This window comes from Onychostoma macrolepis, chromosome 16, assembly GCF_012432095.1.
Source record: "Onychostoma macrolepis isolate SWU-2019 chromosome 16, ASM1243209v1, whole genome shotgun sequence".
Taxonomy (NCBI): Eukaryota; Metazoa; Chordata; class Actinopteri; order Cypriniformes; family Cyprinidae; genus Onychostoma; species Onychostoma macrolepis.
The window spans coordinates 2,092,228-2,110,153 of NC_081170.1; the positions used below are offsets into that span (position 1 = coordinate 2,092,228).

The window sequence follows — 17,926 nt, forward strand, 5'->3', positions numbered from 1 at the left end:
CTTGACAGCAACATAAATGGATAATTCACCCAAAAATTAAAATTCATTCTTTTACTCATTCTACACAGAAGAAGATTTTTTTTAATTTTTTAAGAATGTTGGTAACTAAACCATTGATGGTAGTAAAAAAAATACTATGGAAGTCAATGGCTACTGTCAACATATTTTTGGGTGAACTATCACTTTATATCAACCATAACCATAACTTCCATTCAAATCAAGAGAGAATAGAAATATTGTTCAAATCCTAGTCCTATCTATAAAATATGACGGTGGAATCAGCTCTTAATTTTATTTTATTTCATTTTGGCATTACCTCTTAAAAATGAAGGTTCCAAAAAGGTTGTTTTTACGACAATCCGAAGTGAAAATAACACAAGCAAAACACAACACAATGAATGCCAGCAAAAATACTTTATGCAATTTTGTTTTGCTACCATACGTTACAAATGCTGCACATTCTTCCCCTCGTCTGCATAAACAGAACTATTATAATTGTGCTGTGGTGTACATTCTGTAGACTACAGGTAAGTGTGCACATAGACACCATTTATGAGGGCGACTCCGACGCTAATCATCAGATTGAATCTCTTCTGTCCTTTCTTTGGATTTTTTCAAAGCTTTCTCCAGTTCTTCCATCACAGGCAGAGGTCCCTCGTATTTGTTGGTTTCGATAGACCGTAGTTTGTCCTGATATTCCTCCGGCAGCCCGTTCTGCTCCGCGCCCATCACAATAACCTGAGACACAGAAGGTACTTCATTTCTACTGGCATCTTGAAGATATTTCTGTCATACAGTTATACAGAGAACACACCCTCTGCAGCAATCAAGACTTGCATTGACAGACTTTTGAGTGTCATCATAAAATATAGTTTATTCCAGCCAAGAACAGGAATATTCATCATGTAAAGTGAACAGTGTGTCGTTTTTGTGTCAGAATTTGAGCTGATTGTTCAACTGGCTCTATTACAGATTTTAAATTTTTTGTTTTTTGGTTAAAAACCTGCTTTTATTTGTCTTCTGTAAGTGCAAAGTTCATAAATGTGATTTAAATTAAATGATTTTAGATTTTAGGTTAAAATGTAAATGACTTTATTAAGGATATCTTGGGTCCTGACACCATTTCTTTCTTCTTTCTGGATTAAAAAGTCTTAATTCAGCCTTTCACACAGTAAGGACTTAAAAGGTCTTAAATCAGAGCAGAAATTTTTTTATTCATAAAGTCATGGTATTAAATGTTGCATGCATTACAAAAAAAAAAAAAAAAAGTAAAAACTTTTACTGTATCTTCTGAACACAATGCACAAAAGTGCTGTTCTTCCTCAGTATTTTTGTCTTGTTTGCCAGTACAATTATCTAAACGTCCTAAAATAAAGACACATTTACTTAAAATGCAAAATGAAGATATAACATCTTGTTTTTTGAGAAACTGAACAAAATTAAATGAGTTTATGCTTAAAACAAGAACAAATATCTGTCAATGCGGAACGAAAACTTGTTTTACCAAGAAATAAGTAGATTTTTCTGAGCCCATTGCCAAATATCTGTCCCTTTTTTATCATAAATTCACATCGCTTTAATAAATATCTTATTATATGCCATTTTTGCATCTTGATTTGAGAATATTTTAGAAATTTGCACTGGAAAACAAGACAAAAATTCTGAAGAAGAACATCAATTCTGAGCATTGTGATCAGAAGATACAGTAAAAGTTATTTTATTTTCTTGTTAAGCTATTTTTGTGTGTGTGTAAAATGAATTAAAAAGCAGAGGTGGACAGTAGTGAAGTATTTTTACTTTACTCAAGTAAATGTAAATGAGTGTTTTTCTTTGGAAAACTTTACTTCACTATATTCCAAAGCATAATGCACTACATTTCATAAATAAAAGTTGTTGTTTGTTTAACCTTTAATACTTAAGAACATTAAAAATTTACTACTTTCTTGTACTCAAGTAAATCTTTGAATTACTCTTACTTGAGTAACAGTAAGAAAGTACTAGATTTCTAATGTAATTAAGTATTAAATGATATTTAACATGAAACGTAGTGCAGTAAAAAGTGCAATATGCTTTGGAATGCTGTGAAGTAAAAGTTTTCTAAAGAAAAACACTTGAAAAGTACTTTTAAAGCAGAGTAAAAATACTTCACTACTGTCCGCCTCTGTTAAAAAGTAATGGAGATCAGTTGGAACTTTTATTTTTAAATATTCATAGAACATACAGTATTGACATGGCGTGTTCCCTTTATTTCTTAAATTTTCTTTAATTGGTCAAACAGGTCTTAAAGTCATAAATTTGCAGAAACCCTGTAATCGCCAGAATTTTTCGTCATTACATGGTGTTGCAAACTAAATTTGACATGTTTTACAGTAAAAATTGTTTAATGTGCATGTGACAAGAACGATATGTTTTGCATGCAAGTGTTTAGGACAGTACAGAGATTTATTTATAAATTCATAAGCACACGTGCTGCGTGCCTATTTTCGTATACTAAAACTGACATGTCCAATTTAAATGCATAAATATGCAGAAGTTATCTTGTGACAGAGACTCTTGTATTGTATTATGAAAATTATAGTGCATATTCCGGATGCTTCGGTTTGATGTGTTTTTGTTGTATCACTGACCCAGTTGCTGGCGGTGCTCTATTGTCTCATACAAAGCTGGCCGGAGCAACCGCCAGAAAAAAACACCACAACATTGTCCTTTCGCCAGCAGCACAAATAACAAACACGTTCTGTTTTGAAGAATGATATCAGATTACTCTGTTTAGAGAAGCATGTGTTTCTGTTTTTGTTGTTGTTGTTGCTGTGATTTCACACACAATAGAGGCTAGGAAATCAGAATTAAATAATTAATTCAGAGATGTTATTGTCTGAATGATTCGTTCATGAATCCAAGTGAGCCGAGTTCAACTTTCTGAATCAGCGATTCAACCGAAGCAGTTAACAACCCACTGGAGGAAGTGATTATTAATGAATAACTATTTCATTTTCAGTCCGTTGCTCATACAAAACTATCATGTGACATCTTACGAAACTGCTTTTGTGTTCTTTTTGTCTCGGTTTTTTCTCACAATTTCCAGATAAAATATTTTAGAGCTTGGCATTACTAGAATAACGTTATAGTTTATAGTTATGCTAAGCTCTAAAATATATTATTTGCTAGAAATTGTGTTTAAAAATATCATTCTGGTTATGCAAAGCCCAAGAATATTTTATTTGCTAGAAATTGTGAGTAAAACACATTATTCTGGTTATGCAAAGCTCAAAAATATTTTTATTTGCTAGAGACTGTAAAAAAAAATAAAAAAAATCTTTAAAAAAAATCAACTAGAATAATCTAGAATAACACAAAATTATAAATTTCCATTGATTTCCATTTGGTCAAAATTATGTGTAAAAAAAATATTATTCCAGCTATGCCAAGCTCTAAAATATATTATTTAAATAAATATTTTTACAAATATTTTTATCATTTTTTATATTAAAAATATATTTTTTTAAATAACTAGAATAATATATTTTTATAATGCATACATTTCCAAGGTTTTTCCAGGTCTAGATATCACACCTTTAAAATGATACTTCCTTATTTATCCTAGACTGTGAAAATCCTGGTGGTTCTTGTTAAGGGCTTGAATTAAAATAAGATTTATGCATGATTTTTGGCTGTCCCAGACTAAAGATTGGCATCGTGAAAAAATCGTGGCGATTTCTGTGATTGTGTCTCCTAATCGGTGGTCCTGTGCCGTACCATGAGAGAGGGTCAAAGACCCTGTCTTGCGATCAAAGATCATTTTCTGACAATGTCAGAAATACAGCATAACCATCGCACTGTGTGTTTGCAGCTACGATCCACGTTTACTGACCAACCAATAAAAATGCGACATGGCACTAAAACATAAAACTGCTTACCTCAAGCTCTTATCCCTTCCTCTTTCGCCACTTCCACTTTTTTTCAGCACACACAAAAACTACAATGGCTAAAGTGAGATTTATCATGCTCTTTTTGTTTACCACTAGCTGATGACGTTTTATTCTTCTACAGTACGAGTCAATACGTGTCATCATTGTGAAGTCCACACACACGTCGTAGCCAAGTTTATTAGATGCATGTCACACAGTGTGACATGCAATGATCTTATAGCATTGCTAAAATCGTGCAGTGCGTCTCAGGTTTTAAGTAATGTTAAGCCATCTTGCTTCCCTTTTGAAAGTCTTCCTGCATCTTCAGTAAACAAGCTACAGTTAATCCAAAATGCAGCGGCTAGAGTCCTTACCAGGTCAAGAAAATATGATCATATTACCTCAATTTTACATTCTCTGCACTGGCTGCCTATTAAGTTCTGTATCAGTTCCAAAATATTAATATTACTTGCCTATAAGGCCCTTAATGGTTTAGCTCCTGCGTACTTAACTAGGCTACAATCCATCACGCTCTCTAAGGTCTCTTGGTAGTACCAAAGTCCACTAAAGGAGGTACAGCTTTTTCACACTTGGCTCCCAAACTCTTGAATAGCCTTCCTGATAACGTTCGGGGTTCAGAGACACTCTCTCTGTTTAAATCTAGATTAAAGACACATCTCTTTAGCCAAGCATTCACACAATGCATCTCATAACCTTGTACTTCAGTTACATCTGATCAAATGCAAATTAACATTCTTTTGCTTGGGTTGAACACGTCATTTTTTGCTTGCTGCAACATTTAGCTAACTGCATGATTCTTACTGTACATTTCTGCCATATAGACATCAACACTGATAAGCTACTACTGAATATAGTGCGGAAACTATAATTTTCTGTAAAGCTGCTTTGCAACGAGTGTTGTGAACCACTGTCCTGATAAAAGGCATATTTCTGAGACTTGTTAAAGCGCGCAGGAGGCCGTACCTGTAGATACTGCGGTGAAGGTGGTGCATAAACGCAGCTGTTCATGATGTACGTCCGACAGCTGAGGTCCTGTCCGCTGGTGGAGACGTTCACCTCCACTGGACTGTAGGTGCCCATTTTAACGTTCTCCTGCCTGCAGAGGAACATCCAGCACGCATGAAGAGCTCCAACACTCACTTACTACTGCTGCGTTTCTACATGAATATCTCTGAGTAAAAAATGCTGGGTTGTTTCAACCCAAATTTGGGTCAAATATGGACTAACCCAGCTGCACATTAAGTGTCGCCTCTAATTTTTGATCATAGAGGTGAAAGTGCATTATCCAAACTTAAATTGTTATAATTCATGAACGCTTTGGAATACAGACCTAAGGTTGGACCCTTTTTTAGATTACTGCAGAAGTGGAATCATTTCAAAATATTAAAGTATCAAAAAGTTATAGAAGTTTAAATTTACTGTAAAGAAAATTGACAAAATTTTGTTTATTTTATATAAAATAAATATTACAAAATATTTTTGAATTCAAAATTGCTCAAATTAAAGAGTTATGTCTAAATAAATTATGTTCCAAATTTGAAGTTGATATAAAAAAAAATGTAGGTTCCTGTGAGATTTTATTTGGGGGCGTTATACCACAAACAGCCATCAAAACTCCATTGTTATGCATTTTTCTGTCACAAATGTCTAAATTTCTCAGTCAATATTACGTCCATCAAACAATAACCACCAAATATGGAATTTTGAGACTCAGACCTTTCCAACAATATGTATTTTGTCAAGATTATATAAAATTTTGATTCTAAAAGACCGTAATCTATTTTGTAATACGACACTGGACTCCACCCACTAAGGGGAGGAGACTAATAAAATATTTTAAAGTACCATTTCCACGGTAATGCAATGTCCGATTTAAAAATGGTTTTCACAGGATGAATTCTAAGGTTTTAAGCTTTAATTACTAAAATATGTGATGGAGATCAAAGACAACAAAAAAAGAGCGCCACTGGGCCCGCCAGTGATACATTTTTAACCCAAAAGTTGGGTTAGTCCATATTTGACCCAAAGTTGGGTTGAAACAACCCAGAATTTTTGAGTGTACTGTATGTGTGTGTTTGGGGTCTGAAAGAGTCTACCTGTCGAGGGACTCGAGGTCCGACATGTTCATTGTCCACACGACACCCCAAACCACGTCCCCTGGGCTGTGTTCGATGGTCGCGACGCCGCCGTGCCAGCGCTGACTCGCCAGTCCTTTATGATTCCCGAAGACCAGTTTATAATCCTGGAGAGGAAGACCAGTCAGTTACATGGGTAGATAAATACAGTCAAACCAAAATTTATTCGGACACCTTCAGCATTTCTCACATTATCACAGTTTATTCGCTAATTTTATTACCATTTTCTAAACATGACAAGAACTCAGAGTTAAACTGTGTCAGAACAAATGTGACCCTGGAGCACAAAAGCAGTCATAAGTAGCACAGGTATATTTGTAGCAATAGCCAACAATACATTGTATGGGTCAAAATTATAATTTTTTCTTTTATGCCAAAAATCATTAGGATATTAAGTAAAGATCATGTTCCATGAAGATATTTTGTAAATTTACTACCATAAATATATCAAAACTTCATTTTTGATTAGTAATTTGATTAAGAACTTCATTTGAACAACTTTAAAGGCGATTTTCTCAATATTTTAATTTTGCACCCTCAGATTCCAGATTTCAGCCAAATATTGTCCTATCCTAACAAACCATACATCAATGGAAATCTTATTTATTCAACTTTCAGATGATGTATAATTCTCAATTTCAAAAAAATTGACCCTTATGACTGGTTTTGTGGTCCAGGGTCACAAATTCATCTTGATTATGTTATACACAATTAGATAATAACAATTTAGGTCAACCAGTTACAAGCAATGCTTAATTTTGTTCAGTATTTCATATAAAAAGGTTAAAAACGGCATTAACAAATAAAGAAAAAACACTTAAGCAAAACAGGGTCAGGTAAAAATGTCTGAATAATTTGTCAGATTTTAATCAATTTTACTGGTAGTCCACTGTATGAAGAATTTTTGCATAAAATATGTCACAGTTTACTTTTGCCATCCTCACTTACATAAATGAACTATAGTGTCCTGCACCCACTAGTAAAAAAATATCAAAAATTATATCTGTTGTCTGAATAATTTTGGTTTGACTGTGGATAGATAGATAGATGGATAAATACATGGATAAATGGATAAAAATATAGATAGATGGATGGATAGATAGATATAGTTACACAGTTCGATAGATGGATAAACATTTAGATAGATAGACAGATGGATAAACAGATGAATGGATTGATGGATACATGAATAAAAAGATGGATGATAGATAGTATAGTTAAACACCCAGATAGATAGATAGATAGATAGATAGATAGATAGATAGATGTTCAGAGACAGACAGACAGATAGATAGATAGATAGATAGATAGATAGATGTTCAGAGACAGACAGACAGGCAGATAAATGTTCAGATAGATAGATAGATATATACAGTGAGGAAAATAAGTATTTGAACACCCTGCTATTTTGCAAGTTCTCCCACTTAGAAATCATGGAGGGGTCTGAAATTGTCATCGTAGGTGCATGTCCACTGTGAGAGACATAATCTAAAAAAAAAAATCCAGAAATCACAATGTATGATTTTTTAACTATTTATTTGTATGATACAGCTGCAAATAAGTATTTGAACACCTGTCTATCAGCTAGAATTCTGACCCTCAAAGACCTGTTAGTCTGCCTTTAAAATGTCCACCTCCACTCCATTTATTATCCTAAATTAGATGCACCTGTTTGAGGTCGTTAGCTGCATAAAGACACCTGTCCACCCCATACAATCAGTAAGAATCCAACTACTAACATGGCCAAGACCAAAGAGCTGTCCAAAGACACTAGAGACAAAATTGTACACCTCCACAAGGCTGGAAAGGGCTACGGGAAATTGCCAAGCAGCTTGGTGAAAAAGGTCCACTGTTGGAGCAATCATTAGAAAATGGAAGAAGCTAAACATGACTGTCAATCTCCCTCGGACTGGGGCTCCATGCAAGATCTCACCTCGTGGGGTCTCAATGATCCTAAGAAAGGTGAGAAATCAGCCCAGAACTACACGGGAGGAGCTGGTCAATGACCTGAAAAGAGCTGGGACCACCGTTTCCAAGGTTACTGTTGGTAATACACGAAGACGTCATGGTTTGAAATCATGCATGGCACGGAAGGTTCCCCTGCTTAAACCAGCACATGTCCAGGCCGACTTAAGTTTGCCAATGACCATTTGGATGATCCAGAGGAGTCATGGGAGAAAGTCATGTGGTCAGATGAGACCAAAATAGAACTTTTGGTCATAATTCCACTAAACGTGTTTGGAGGAAGAAGAATGATGAGTACCATCCCAAGAACACCATCCCTACTGTGAAGCATGGGGTGGTAGCATCATGCTTTGGGGTGTTTTTCTGCACATGGGACAGGGCGACTGCACTGTATTAAGGAGAGGATGACCGGGGCCATGTATTGCGAGATTTTGGGGAACAACCTCCTTCCCTCAGTTAGAGCATTGAAGATGGGTCGAGGCTGGGTCTTCCAACATGACAATGACCAAGCACACAGCCAGGATAACCAAGGAGTGGCTCTGTAAGAAGCATATCAAGGTTCTGGCGTGGCCTAGCCAGTCTCCAGACCTAAACCCAATAGAGAATCTTTGGAGGAGCTCAAACTCCGTGTTTCTCAGCGACAGGCCAGAAACCTGACTGATCTAGAGAAGATCTGTGTGGAGGAGGCCAAAATCCCTCCTGCAGTGTGTGCAAACCTGGTGAAAAACTACAGGAAACGTTTGACCTCTGTAATTGCAAACAGAGGCTACTGTACCAAATATTAACATTGATTTTCTCAGGTGTTCAAATACTTATTTGCAGCTGTATCATACAAATAAATAGTTAAAAATCATACATTGTGATTTCTGGATTTTTTTTAGATTATGTCTCTCACAGTGGACATGCACCTACGATGACAATTTCAGACCCTCCATGATTTCTAAGTGGGAGAACTTGCAAAATAGCAGGGTGTTCAAATACTTATTTTCCTCACTGTAGATAGATAGATAGATAGATAGATAGATCTTCAGACAGATGGACAGACAGATAGATGTTCAGATAGATAGATAGATGTTGACAGATAGATAGATAGATAGAGAGATAGATAGAGAAATAGATAGATAGATAGATAGATAGATAGATAGATAGATAGATGTTCAGATAGACAGACAGATAAATGTTCAGACAGATAGATAGACAGACAGATAGATAGATAAATGTTCAGATTGATAGGTAGATAGACAGACAAGATAGATAGACAGACAGACAGACATATGATAGATAGATAGATCTTCAGATAGATAGACAGACAGACAGATAGATAAATGTTCAGATAGATAGATAGATAGATAGATAGATAGATAGATAGACAGACAGACAGACAGACATGTTCAGATAGATAGATGTTCAGATAGGTAGACAGATAAATAGATAGACAGACAGGTAGATAAATATTCAGATAGATAGATAGATAGACAGACAGACAGACAGACAGACAGACAGACAGACAGACAGACAGACAGATAAATGTTCAGACAGATAGATAAATGGTCAGATAGGTAGACAGATAGATAGACAGCCAGCCAGACAGATAGATAAATGGTCAGATAGATAGATGATGACAGACAGACAGACAGATAGATAAATGTTCAGATAGGTAGACAGACAGATAGATAGACAGACAGACAGATAAATGTTCAGATAGACAGACAGATAGATAGATAGATAGATGATGACAGACAGACAGACAGACAGACAGACAGAGACAGACAGACAGACAGATAAATGTTCAGACAGATAGATAAATGGTCAGATAGGTAGACAGATAGATAGACAGCCAGCCAGACAGATAGATAAATGGTCAGATAGATAGATGATGACAGACAGACAGACAGATAGATAAATGTTCAGATAGGTAGACAGACAGATAGATAGACAGACAGACAGATAAATGTTCAGATAGACAGACAGATAGATAGATAGATAGATGATGACAGACAGACAGACAGACAGACAGACAGAGACAGACAGACAGACAGATAAATGTTCAGACAGATAGATAAATGGTCAGATAGGTAGACAGATAGATAGACAGCCAGCCAGACAGATAGATAAATGGTCAGATAGATAGATGATGACAGACAGACAGACAGATAGATAAATGTTCAGATAGGTAGACAGACAGATAGATAGACAGACAGACAGATAGATAAATGTTCAGATAGACGGACAGATAGATGGATGGATAGATAGACAGACAGACAGACAGACAGACAGACAGACAGACAGACAGACAGACAGACAGATAGATAGATAGATAGATAGATAGATAGATAGATAGATAGATAGATAGATAGATAGACAGACAGACATATAAATGTTCAGATTGATAGGTAGATAGACAGACAAGATAGACAGACAGACAGACAGACAAGATAGACAGACAAATGTACAGACAGACAGATAGATATATAGACAGACAGACAGATAGATGTTCAGACAGATAGATGTTCAGCTAGATAGATAGACAGACAGACAGACAGATAGATAGATGTTCAGATAGACAGACAGACAGATAAATGTTCAGATTGATAGGTAGATAGACAGACAAGATAGATGTTCAGATAGATAGATGTTCAGATAGATAGACAGACAGACAGACAGACAGATAGATAGATGTTCAGATAGACAGACAGACAGATAAATGTTCAGATTGATAGGTAGATAGACAGACAGATAGATGTTCAGATAGATAGATGTTCAGATAGATAGACAGACAGACAGACAGACAGATAGATAGATGTTCAGATAGACAGACAGACAGATAAATGTTCAGATTGATAGGTAGATAGACAGACAAGATAGATAGACAGACAGACAGACAGACAGACAAGATAGACAGACAAATGTACAGACAGACAGATAGATAGACAGAAAGACAGATGTTCAGATAGATAGATGTTCAGATAGATAGATAGACAGACAGATAGACAGACAGACAGAAAGACAGATAGATGTTCAGATAGATAGATAGATAGACAGACAGATAGACAGACAGACAGACAGATACCTTGAGTTTGGCGACGCAGTTGATGGTGGCTGAAGGGTTCTTCAGCTGCAGCCGCTCTTTCAGCAGGTTGCTGCCGTAAGCGAAGTACAGGAATGTGGATCCGTTCTGCCGGTCACTGTTGTCCATCACTGAGTCTTCAGAGGGCAGAGGGGCTAGGAGGATGAGGACGAGGATGAGGAAGAGGAGGGACAGGGTGAAGAAATGGAAGAGGGCCAGTTTTGCGTTGAATCAGCTCACCAGGGCTCAGAGCGAATGAGATGGAAAACACCTCTGTTAGCGGAGCTCCATTCTCATGCAAATCCATTGTGTGCCTAAGCGCTGTTCAGCCCCCTGCATTCTTCTGACCCTAACCACTATCAGCAAGAACTTTCCCAACCGTCCCTCTAGCGGACGCAGCAGAAATTACCTTTAAGCAGTCAAAATTCACCCCTAAAATTCACCCAAATAATGCAACTTACGTAGGTTTCCAATATATAAGACATGCATAATTTCTGTACGATCTGAATTTCTGCGCTTTGAATTTTGAATATTGAATTTGACGTTCTGAATTTCTTCTTCCTCTTGAAAACTTGAATCTGTATTTTTAAAACTGGATATTTGCAGTCTACGAATTTTAGAACAAAAAAAAAAAATCAGCTGTTTGAAAATATATGTCTATAAAACTTCCATAAAAATTCAATTGTTTTAAAATTTCAAGTGTTAAATATTCAAGTTAAAAAATTCAGAACTATGTTAAATGCCACATAGTATTCAGTTTTGTTAAATGACACTTGTCAATAATTCAAATTTACACAATTCAAATTCAAATAGTTTTGTCATATTTTAAGCTCCATATAATGGCGTCTTGAAATGCATTTGAATAACAGAAGTTGCGCAAACATACTCACTATATAAAGATTGCTTTTTGTATATTGACTGTATATACTGTAAATGCCAGTGACTGTTGATTTGACCTGAGATTGATTTTCTCTACATCCTTTACATTCAAGTTTCATTATTTTTTGTTGCATTTTAGCTGATTATACAAGTAATTAGGGTTGTTCGGATTCCGATACTAGTATCGGAAATTCCACCGATATCACAAAAAATACTGGCATCGGTATCGGTGAGTACTTGAACCCTTGTACCGATCCGATACCATTTTTAAACAAGACCTATAGTTATGCCTGCTAGTTTTGCATAATGCTGCAAATCGGAAATAAATTCTTCTTCGCTGCTCAGAATGCAAACACAGGAAGTTGTGCTGTTTGCCACAAGCAACCAAGCTAATAAATACAAACGTGCTATTACATTGCCAGTAAATCACTCGCGTATGTGACTAAATCTTCACCCTGGGCGACTAAATAGTGTATAATATTAGCCACTGGCTAATAAATGCTCAGATTTTACTCGCCAGTGTGTGAGTTGGAGGCTATGTATAAGTTTAGCACAGATATATTGTCACTCTCCGAACACTCTGACTGAGCGCTTCAGAGCTTCGCTCTCCGTCAAGCGGTCTGTGCTGTTTTTCAGATCAGATGAATGGATGCGCAGCGCACCTGTATTTGACGTACCGTAGTGTGTCTAGTGTGAAGCGCACGACTCGCAGTCGCTTTGCTTTTTCCTCGAGAGGGAGGGAGAGAGAGAGAGAGAGAGTGTGTGTGTCTTAGCGCATCAATTCCGAATGTTATGAAAACAATATTCTTTGTTGTATTTTCCTGTCAAAATAACGGAGTTCCTTTGGAACTCTTCAGCTTTGAGTTTGAAGAACTGCCGGGTTCTCCGGTAGTAGGCGGAGCTAATGCGCAAACGACAATCTCATTGGCTGGCGCTCACCTATTATCGTCCCTGGTTTGATTTCAGCAAATCAGTTCGAGCGAACGCAGACAACGTGATTAATATTCATGAATCCAGCAGCTCGTTAATCCTTAGTGCATTTTATGTTGTTCTTAGTAGAATTCATAGTATGATTATTATCTTATCAGTATTATTGATAGTTTTCCCCCCATTATTTACAGAAACACTGAATGACCAAAAAAGCACCACCACCAGTCCTAAGTTCAGTTAAAATGACTAATATGCATTCATACATGGTCGGGGTGGTTTCTAGCCATTTTGATGCCCTAGGCGAAATCCCTATTAGGGATCCCTATTAAATCCCCATATATATATATATATATATATATATATATAATTTCTTTTCAGACATCAGTTTCTTGTCACATTTCAATTGGTTGTCATAGTAACGACACTAATTCAGCACATTGTGAGTTCCACAAATCTGAAGGCATTAGGCCTATTTGTAAATTGACTGTTAAGATAAAACATTTTGCACAATTTATTATCTGTGATACCATTATAGCCACTGGATGCCTTTATAGCTCTATGTAACAATCCCTAGTTGCTAAGAAATTGTCATCAGACATAAATGAATTTTATTACATTTGGATTTGGATACATGTTTAGATATTAGCAATGGCTACTTTTTGACTTTATCTGTTTTTTTGTTCAATTGTTTTGTTGTTGTTGTGTCAGTTATTGCAATATTATTTCAGTCAAACCTATAAAACCCTTTGTTACCCCAAACTACATAGGCCTATAAAAGCCTGATCAGTGACATAAAAGTAATCAGAATGCAGCTACTTGTCTTTTATTACTCATAAACGTGTGGACTTCCCCTTTAAATAACGCGACGCTCTGCCCTCTATGTATGACGCTACTCTCTTTAAGCGCTGTTGGAAGCGAATTATTATTATTTATTTTTTGGAAGCGAATTCATTGATTCAGCATTTCGACACTTCTGTAAGGATGCATTCAATTTGACAAAGCGGTTTAAGTATGTATTGATCTTAATTGTATTGATTTTAATTGGCTGTAAAAGTTTTATATGGGAATATTACACAACACACTGAACTTTTAACTATGCATTGGTGTAAAAACGCACACCTTTTAGACCAGTTTCACATGAAACATGATTTCTCGACTGCCACAAATACTGCCTAAACAAAATACTGGTTTTGTGCACTTTTTATGTACCAATATTTTAAACTGGCCTTTGAATTTGCATGGCAAAAAAAAAGCCTTACCTAAACACGGACAGAACCCATTGATCTAATGGCATTGTTGAGCGCTCCAAATCCAAATGCAAACTTTGCATGATGCAACAATCAGAGGCAGTAATTGACAGCGCTCTGATCCAATGGAATACAAGCATGGTCAGAATGATCCAATGGGGGCGGCAATCATATTTCAGGGTGTCCGTGCCACTCTTGATAAACCCTGTTAAAATGTAGCGGCAGTGCGTGCGCTCATTGGCGCCCCTCCAGCTGGTGGCGCTCTAGGCTTGCCTATGCCTAGAAGCGCTACTGTACATGGTTACTAAGTTTTAATTCTAATTGCTAAAGTTATATCATTAAATAATACTCGATTATCATAATGCAATTATAATGCTTGACTGACTGATGTTAAGAGTGTACTTTTAGATATTTAAATAGATGTGCCATTTTCCAAACATTATATATTATATTTTTTTGTTTACTCGCCAGACTATCTATCTATATCTCTATCTATCTATCTATCTATCTATGGTGAAGCATACCATAAAACAATTCAGATCTAGTAGTACATACAGCTGTATAACCAAATACACACCCGGGTATCGGATCAGTACTCGGTATCGGTCGAAACCCTGAGCCTAGGTATCGGAATCGGTATCGGAACATCTCTACAAGTAATATCATAAAGGAATAATCTCAAATAATAAAACGATATGATTCAAGAAGTGATGATGCATAAATGTTGATAATGAACTCTTCTTGTCCTGTTGCTTTGTGAGTCTCACTAGTGTTTTCCTGTTTTAACACTTAAATGTGCACCAAATGTAATGTATATATATATATATATAAGAACTGATTTTATTTTTTAGGATCTCTTGATTTAGATTTATTGTCTCGAGATCCAAGATAATCATCCATTAAACAAGAGCAGCTGAGCTTAACCCTTGTGCTGTGATGAAAATCCTTTTCCTAATTTGGTGTTCCTGAACAAAAAATGACCAGACTTTTAAATTGCTGTATTTTCACCAAATCTCGGATTCAAACTTTTTGCTAACTCGTTTTCTTTTAGTCAGCACTTTTTTTTTTTTTTTTTTTTGGAACTGATTTTTTTTTAATTTCTTTTTGGAACTGATTGATCATAGGCCTCATTAACTCATGCACCTCATTTTCTGGTTATTATATTATTTTGCATGTTATTAAAAGCATTATTTTTTTAGCAGTGTTCACTCATAAACTGAGGTGCATAAGCTCAGATTCAAGTTTACGATTAGTCAATTTAATCAAAGAAATCACATTAACTGTGCTAATTGAAAGAAAACAAGTTGATAAAAAGACAGAATCCAAGATTTGGTAATAATAATGCAGCATAATCAGAGATTTATAAGTTTGTAGGTTGGTCATTTTTGACAAGTGTAATAAGTTGGGGGAAAACGTCCCAAAATATACAAAAGTTATCAAGAATTTTTTTTTTTAGCAATTTGTTATGTCCTGTGTGAGTTTTAGTCCAATGCGATAACTTTAACTAGCATTTTCAGGAAAAAGAAAATCCGGGTCAAAATGACCAGAACACAACATATGAGGGTTAAATAATGAAAAACTGACCGTGACGGAGGAGAAGCAAGTGTCTCAGAGTTAATAGTTTTTCACCTTTTGTCTAGTGATGATGATGAGATGTGAAGAGTTTGACTCACCTGCTGAGCTCAGGAGGTTAAACCCAGCGACGAGCAGCGTGAGGCTGATGATGAAGCTCTGGCCGGAGAACATGTTTGTTTCAGGGTTCATCTGGTTCTGTGTGGATAGAGAGACGGCTGGAGCAGGACATTTGGACCAGAGGGAGGATCCTGAGCCGCCCTTTTAATCTCGTCAGACCCCCGACGGCTGAAATGCATTTGAAGAAGTGTGCGTGTGTCAGTGTTAATGTCATCCATTCACACATCTTCATACGTGTCCCTGCAGCACTAAAGCAGTCATAAGCAGCACAGCTATATTTGTAGCAATAGCCAACAATACATTGTATGGGTCAAAATTATCCATTTTTCTATTATGCCAAAAATCATTAGGATATTAAGTAAAAATCATGTTCCATGAAGATATTTTGTAAATTTCATACCGTAAATATATCAAAACTTAATTTTTGATTAGTAATATGCATTGCTAATAACTTAATTTGGACAACTTTAAAGGCGATTCTCTCAATATTTTTTTGCACCCTCAGATTTTCAAATAGTTGTATCTCAGCCAAATATTGTCCTATCTTAACAAACCATACATCAATGGAAAGCTTAATTATTCAATTTCAAATATTATGACTGGTTTTGTGGTCCAGGGTCACATATAGTCACTGAATCTCCAAAGGGGTTTGATGAATCAGAACTGAAATTCAGAAAGACATCAGGTTTTTGTAAAAGTTACATGAATAAATGTCAGGTAAATATAAATGTGAATGTAGACACTAAGATTACTAAACACGTATTTTGTAGTAATTTAACAGGAATAAAATGCACACAAAATAATTTTTGGTTATGTTTTACAAGAAAATACTTTGTTTTTCTACTTAAAAATGTCTTGTTTAGGTCTGTTCATTGTAATTAATTGTGAAATCGACTAAATCTACTAATTTCTAGTTTCTACGCCAAATTTCTTTCAGTGACATTAAACTTGATTTGTTGTACATTAAAAACAAACGTTCATTCTTTTGTCTGGACCAGTTAATATTTGCCCAAATGTCTGTATTTTTGTCAATTCGTCTTAAAATTTGTAATACTTCTGAAGATGAGATAAACAGGTTTATTGATCTCCTCTAGCTAAATTGAGCTAATGTTAATAAATATTAATTTTACTTATTAAACGTTTTTTTTTTTTTTTTTTAAAGGTTGTATATCTAAGAATTTGAAGGAAAAATCACGAATGCATTTATCATGTGCACATGCACTCTGATTTGCAATGCCAATAGATGGCACTGTTACACAAACCTAATGCACTTAATAAACAATTGCCAGACTATAAACAAAATATGCATGGATTTTAAGCTTCTGTGAACAGTTGCTTTGTTCTTGTGAATGAATGTTTCATTTACCAATGGAAAGACCAGCTGAAAATACTAGGTTTATGCACTGAGCTCTTTAGATGAAGGACGAGTCACTAGGTTTATTGACGTCAAATCTGTGAAATGCATGCTAAACTAATGTTTTAATAACTAATGTATAACTATGCCTCCCTCCCCTTGTGGTTTCTGTGGTGAAGATCAGTCACGGGTAGTTTTGCACAGAGAGTTTAGTTTCCCACGAGTCATGAATCCAGCAATACACCAACTTAATGACCATTACAGATAGTCCCTTTTGTCCTAAAAACCCACTTCTGTTATATATGTGATACCCAGCTGACAGATTTACATCCAGTTTGTTATGCAACAGTGTCCTTAAAAAAATAGTTCACCCCAAAAACAGTGATGGACTGGAGTGGTGTGGATTATTGTGATGTTTTTATCAGCTGTTTGGACTCTCATTCTGACGGCACCCATTCACTGCAGAGCATCCATTGCTGAGACACCGATACAATGCTGCATTTCTCTAAATCTGATGAAGAAACAAACTCATCTGTGTCTCGGATGACCTGAGGGTGAGCACATTTTCAGCAAATTCTCATTTTTGGCTTAACGATTCCTTTAATTGCAGTTGCATGAACCGATCATTAATGTGAAGAGACATTGAATGGTTTTTGTGTTTAACAAAGGTCACAAGGTCACACTTCCCCACAGCGGTTTGGCGGCAGCATGTCAGAGCCTGTCAGGAC

General features: G+C 35.9%; 1 protein-coding gene across 1 annotated transcript; it reads right to left on the minus strand.

Annotated features, from left to right (window-relative positions):
- Positions 1–399: 399 nt before the first annotated feature.
- Positions 400–15,977, minus strand: ggctb (gamma-glutamylcyclotransferase b). The gene is made up of 5 exons (XM_058746067.1): positions 15,826–15,977; positions 11,100–11,251; positions 6,026–6,171; positions 4,893–5,025; positions 400–738 (listed from the first exon to the last, which is right to left on the minus strand). Exons 1-5 carry the CDS (start codon positions 15,914–15,916, stop codon positions 571–573), a joined length of 690 nt encoding a protein of 229 aa, XP_058602050.1. The 5' UTR covers positions 15,917–15,977; the 3' UTR covers positions 400–570.
- Positions 15,978–17,926: the final 1,949 nt, after the last annotated feature.